At 66.1% G+C, this 4548-nt stretch overlaps 1 protein-coding gene across 1 annotated transcript; it reads left to right on the forward strand.

Moving 5' to 3' along the window:
- Nucleotides 1-335: 335 nt before the first annotated feature.
- On the forward strand, nt 336-3305 carry CRYBA1 (crystallin beta A1). Its single transcript, XM_025214576.1, has 5 exons — nt 336-1339; nt 1678-1796; nt 2053-2194; nt 2551-2693; nt 2989-3305. The coding sequence occupies exons 1-5, from the start codon at nt 1187-1189 to the stop codon at nt 3134-3136; spliced, it is 705 nt and encodes a 234-aa protein (XP_025070361.1). The 5' UTR covers nt 336-1186; the 3' UTR covers nt 3137-3305.
- The last annotated feature ends 1243 nt before the right edge of the window (nt 3306-4548 follow it).

Raw genomic sequence — 4548 nt, forward strand, 5'->3', positions numbered from 1 at the left:
CTCGGTTTCCCCAGCTGCAGGACAAGGCTAGCAGCAACGTCTCGGCAAGGGGGTGACCCTGGGGCTCAGCCCCGACCAGGGCCTGAGGGAGCCGAGCAGGACACTCCAGTCCCACCTGCTGGGTCTCCCCTCCAAGCCAGGGGCCTTTCTGGGCAGGCCCCAGGCGTCTCCCCGCTGGGGGTGGCAGGCAGCCCCCACCTCGCCCCACGGACAGCGCTGCTGCCAGGCTGGAAAGACCCAGAGCAGCCGAACCACGGCATCACGCGCTTTTGGGGGGTAAGCCGCCCCCCCCGCCGGCCGGACCTGCCGAAATCTCCGGGGATCAGCGGGAGACAATGGCAGAGAAAGCATTGTGCTGACAACTCCGCAAAGCCGGCCCGCCGCCCGCCGGCCCCGGGACTATATAAAAGCCCGGGCGCTGCAGCAGGCAGACGTTACATGGAAGACCCCGCCGCACAGACCGAGCTAGGTGAGTGTGGGCTCAGCTCGCAGCTCTTCCTCCCCCGTCTCCCAGCCTCCCTCCTTCTGCCGCTCTCCCGCACACGCGGACGGCCGGACAGGCCTTTCCTGCCTGGCTCCGTCTCCCTCCTGCCTTGCAAAGCCCGTGTCTGCCCGGGCTCTGGGTGCATCCCACCGGCAGCTGCTTGGGCTTTCCCGGACCGTGACAACCCCAGCGGGACGGGCGTGAGAGCCAGGCACGACCGCCTGGCCCCCCCAGGCTGTCCCACCCCTGTATCTGCCACAGCTCCTTCACCTTCAGTCTGGGCCGGACAACGGGAAGAGACACCCGTGACTGGGGGCAGACAACGTCCCTCCGGCCGTGGGCAGGGGCAGCGTGCCAGGGAGCCAGGCTGGGAAAGGCTAACCCCATCCAGCTGGGGGTCTTTGCTAATGAACCCAGCTGTTCTGCAGCCCACGAAGCCAGGAGAGTGCCACGGGGTCACCCGCAGTGGCCTCCCGCTGTGGAGGATGCCGTCCAGCCGGCATCCCCAGGCTGGGGGCTCAGCCAGCTGGACAGCAGGCCCCAGCCCCAGGGACTCGCCCGGTCAGGCAGGCAGGGGCTCTGGGCAGCTCCGTCCAGCCCTGCCTGCAGCCACGGGCTGGTGCAACATGCCCGGCCGGGCTGAGCGGCACTGCCCTCCTCTGGGGACGTGTGGCAGCATGCAGGAGTGAGCCTGGTGCACGGATGCCCGCACGTGCAGGGCGCAGGCAGGCTCTCTCCTGCGGCCCGCTGGGTGACCGAGCCACACGTGTCCCTCTTCCTCCACTTCCAGACTCCACCCCAGTTGCCAGGATGGCGCAGACGAACCCCCTGCCTGTCCCGACGGGCCCCTGGAAGGTACGTCCCGGCCGCTGCCAGGCCCGGGCTGCAGCAGCCCCCAAACATGGCTCGGATGGGGCAGCCAAGGGGCCTGGCCCGGGGTCCCGCGCAGCACAGGGCAGGGCTCAGAGATCTGCAGGTGGCCAGGCCACGGGCCGGTGACAGGTGACGACCGAGGGGCCGGGGCAGGTGGCTGGAAGAAGCCACGCACGTTGCAAGGAGCAGCCGTGGGCAGGGCAGGGTGGAAGGGAGCACGGGGGGCAGCAGGTGGGGGACGAAGCCGGACCAGGCAGAGCATCGGGCACCCAAGGGGCGCCGGGCGGCTAACGTGGCCACGGACTCTCCCTCCCTCCCAGATCACCCTGTACGACCAGGAGAACTTCCAGGGCAAGCGCATGGAGTTCACCACCTCCTGCGCCAACATCATGGAGTGCAGCTTCGACAACATCCGCTCCCTGAAGGTGGACTGCGGCGCGTGAGTACCGGTGGCCGTGGCGGGCCCAGTGCACCCCCTTGATGCCAATGCTGCCCCCATAACTAACCACCGCTGTTCAGCTTCGTGCTGCTCGTGGGCATGGCACGAACCCCCCAGTCCGTGCAACGCCGGTGGGCTCTGTGCGGCCAGGATGCAGGGGGCCACGTCCCCGTGGCGGCATGTGTGGTACCAGCACTGCCTGCCCCAGCCCCTGGGGCCCGGGACAGCCCTGGCACCTCTCGCTCTGTCCCCGCAGCTGGATCGGCTACGAGCACACGGGCTTCTGCGGGCAGCAGTTCACCCTGGAGAGGGGCGAGTACCCCCGCTGGGATGCCTGGAGCGGGAGCAACGCCTACCACGTCGAGCGCCTCATGTCCTTCCGCCCCATCTGCTCCGCGGTAAGCGCTGCCCGCCCCGGGGCCAGCTCCCTTCCCAAGGTCCCGTGAAGAAGCCTGGCTACAGGTCCCTGGGCCATGCCCGGTTTGCTAGGTGTGCTCGGGCCCCGTCCTCCTCGCAGCGCTCAAAGCAGGTGCAGCCCAGGAGCTGCCAAAAGCTTCGGGGCCCCAGCAGGTTTGGGGACCGGGCCCCGCACACCTTCCCCCACGTGCCTGCTTGGGAGCTCCCCGAGCAGAGCACAATGCTCTTGGCCTGGAGCCACAGCTGCGAGTAGCAATAAGGGGAGCCCAAAAGCCACAGCTGTGCCGGGGGGATGCTGCCTGTGCTCCCCTCTCACCGTGCTCCCCTCCGCGGCCAGAACCACAAGGAGTCCAAGATCACCCTCTTCGAGAAGGAGAACTTCCTGGGCCGGCAGTGGGAGATCGGCGACGACTACCCCTCGCTGCAGGCCATGGGCTGGGCCAACAACGAAGTGGGCTCCATGAAGGTCCTGTGCGGCGCGTAAGTCCAGGCTCGCGGGACGTGCCCTGGGGACGCAGACCCACCACATGCGGTTTGCAGCGGGGCCATGGGGCTTCCTCCAGTTAAACCCCTCTGGGCAGGGCCCGCCCCAGCTTCGCGGTCCCTTTGGTGGTCTCCAGCCCTGGGGGTGGTAGTGGGGTAGGGGGAGGACCTGGCACAGGGAAGTTCGTGGCTGTGGAAGGAGCACGCAGGCCTGACACCAACCCCACGGGGTGGGCTGGGGCAGCTCCTGTTCCCCGTGTCCTCACACCCGGGTCCGTCTGTCTGGTTGCAGCTGGGCTTGCTACCAGTACCCTGGCTATCGTGGCTACCAGTACATCCTGGAGTCCGACCACCACGGAGGAGACTACAAGCACTGGAGAGAGTGGGGCTCCCACGCCCAGACCTTCCAGATCCAGTCCCTCCGCCGCATCCAGCAGTAGGCAGCCGTGCCCGCGGGCGCCCTGCTTCCCTCCCGCCGGGCCAGCCTCTTGCGCCGGCCCCCTTGGTGCTAACACCCCCCCCGACCACGTAACCAGCACACCGAACCGATTGCTGTACTCTAGCGCGACGGCTTCGGGGCCCTCCCAGCCGCCAATAAAGGTGCCTGAAACCCAGACCCGCTGCGTGGTGGTGATTGCAGCCCTGCTGAGGGTGGTCGTGGCGGGGGGTTCAGTCTCTCCCGTGCCGCAGGGGCACACCGGGGCGAGGACTAAATGCAGCTGTGACTAACCCAGCGCGAGCCTGGGATTTCACCGAGCAGGCCCTGGCGCTGGGCATCGCGCCCACGAGCCTGGCGGGAGCAGGCACAGCCCCTTGCGAAGCCCAGACAGGGAGGCAAAGCAGGCAAAAGCTGCAGTACCGCGGCCGTGGGGCGCTGGGCAGCCACAGACACCGCCCGTAGCTGACCCCGGTGTGGAGGTGGCCTCGCGGCAGCCAGGGTATCTTCCACTTCCTCTGCTCTCCCGTGGGAACTGGCTCCGGCCCCCCTTCCCCTCTCCCTGCTACATGCAAGGGTGGTAGATCCAGGATGCCAAGCCCCCCCAGAGCATCGCCAACCTCAGCTTGAGCCCTGTAATCCCCACCCACACTCCTGCCCAGGGCAGCTGGACCCCAGGCACCTCCGACCAGCCTCTGCTCTGCCCCGACGCCATCACCTCCAAGCCCGGCCCACCTCTCACCTGGGCATCGCTGCACTACGAACCCCGATGCACGATGCAGCGTCCTGTACCGTGCACCGGAGTAACCCGGTCGCGACTGCGCCCGCCGGCTGCGCGCTTCGAGGGGCTCGCGAGGTGGGAGGAAGAGGAAAGAAGCACACGCCGACACCCGCAAACTTTAAAATTTTTATTCAACAATTTACATCACTTATCGTCTGTCTTTAACATAATTTGATCTACACAAATTTCTCTCAGTTCTTTTTTTCCTGATAAAATAGTAAAATTTGGGGATAAAATTTCTGAAGACCTGTTGGTGCAGTATCAAGTTAAAACCAAAGTCAGGTAATTTTCTAAACATTGAGAGAGGGTGAAGTATGACATTGCCAGTAACGATACGTCATGCCATTACAACGTGTGGACATTACCTAGCCTTAGTCCGTGACAGCCTGCACTAGCCGGAGCTGCGGCGGGTCCCTAGATCCCACCCCACGCCCGCTACCCGCACCCTCGCACCCTGGCCACGGACCACGGGTCCAGCTGGGTTAAAAAACGCACTCACTGAGTTGAAATTATTGGAAAGGAGGCAAGAAAAAACAAAACCTTCAATGCTGCGCCAGGCCCCGTCCCTGCCGCCCCCACGAGGTAGCGCGGCTCCCGGGCCGCCAGGACAGCGCTGCGCCACGGGCAGGCTACGT

The sequence above is a fragment of the Alligator sinensis genome, unplaced genomic scaffold (genome assembly GCF_000455745.1).
Source record: "Alligator sinensis unplaced genomic scaffold, ASM45574v1 scaffold1244_1, whole genome shotgun sequence".
NCBI classification, from domain to species: domain Eukaryota; kingdom Metazoa; phylum Chordata; order Crocodylia; family Alligatoridae; genus Alligator; species Alligator sinensis.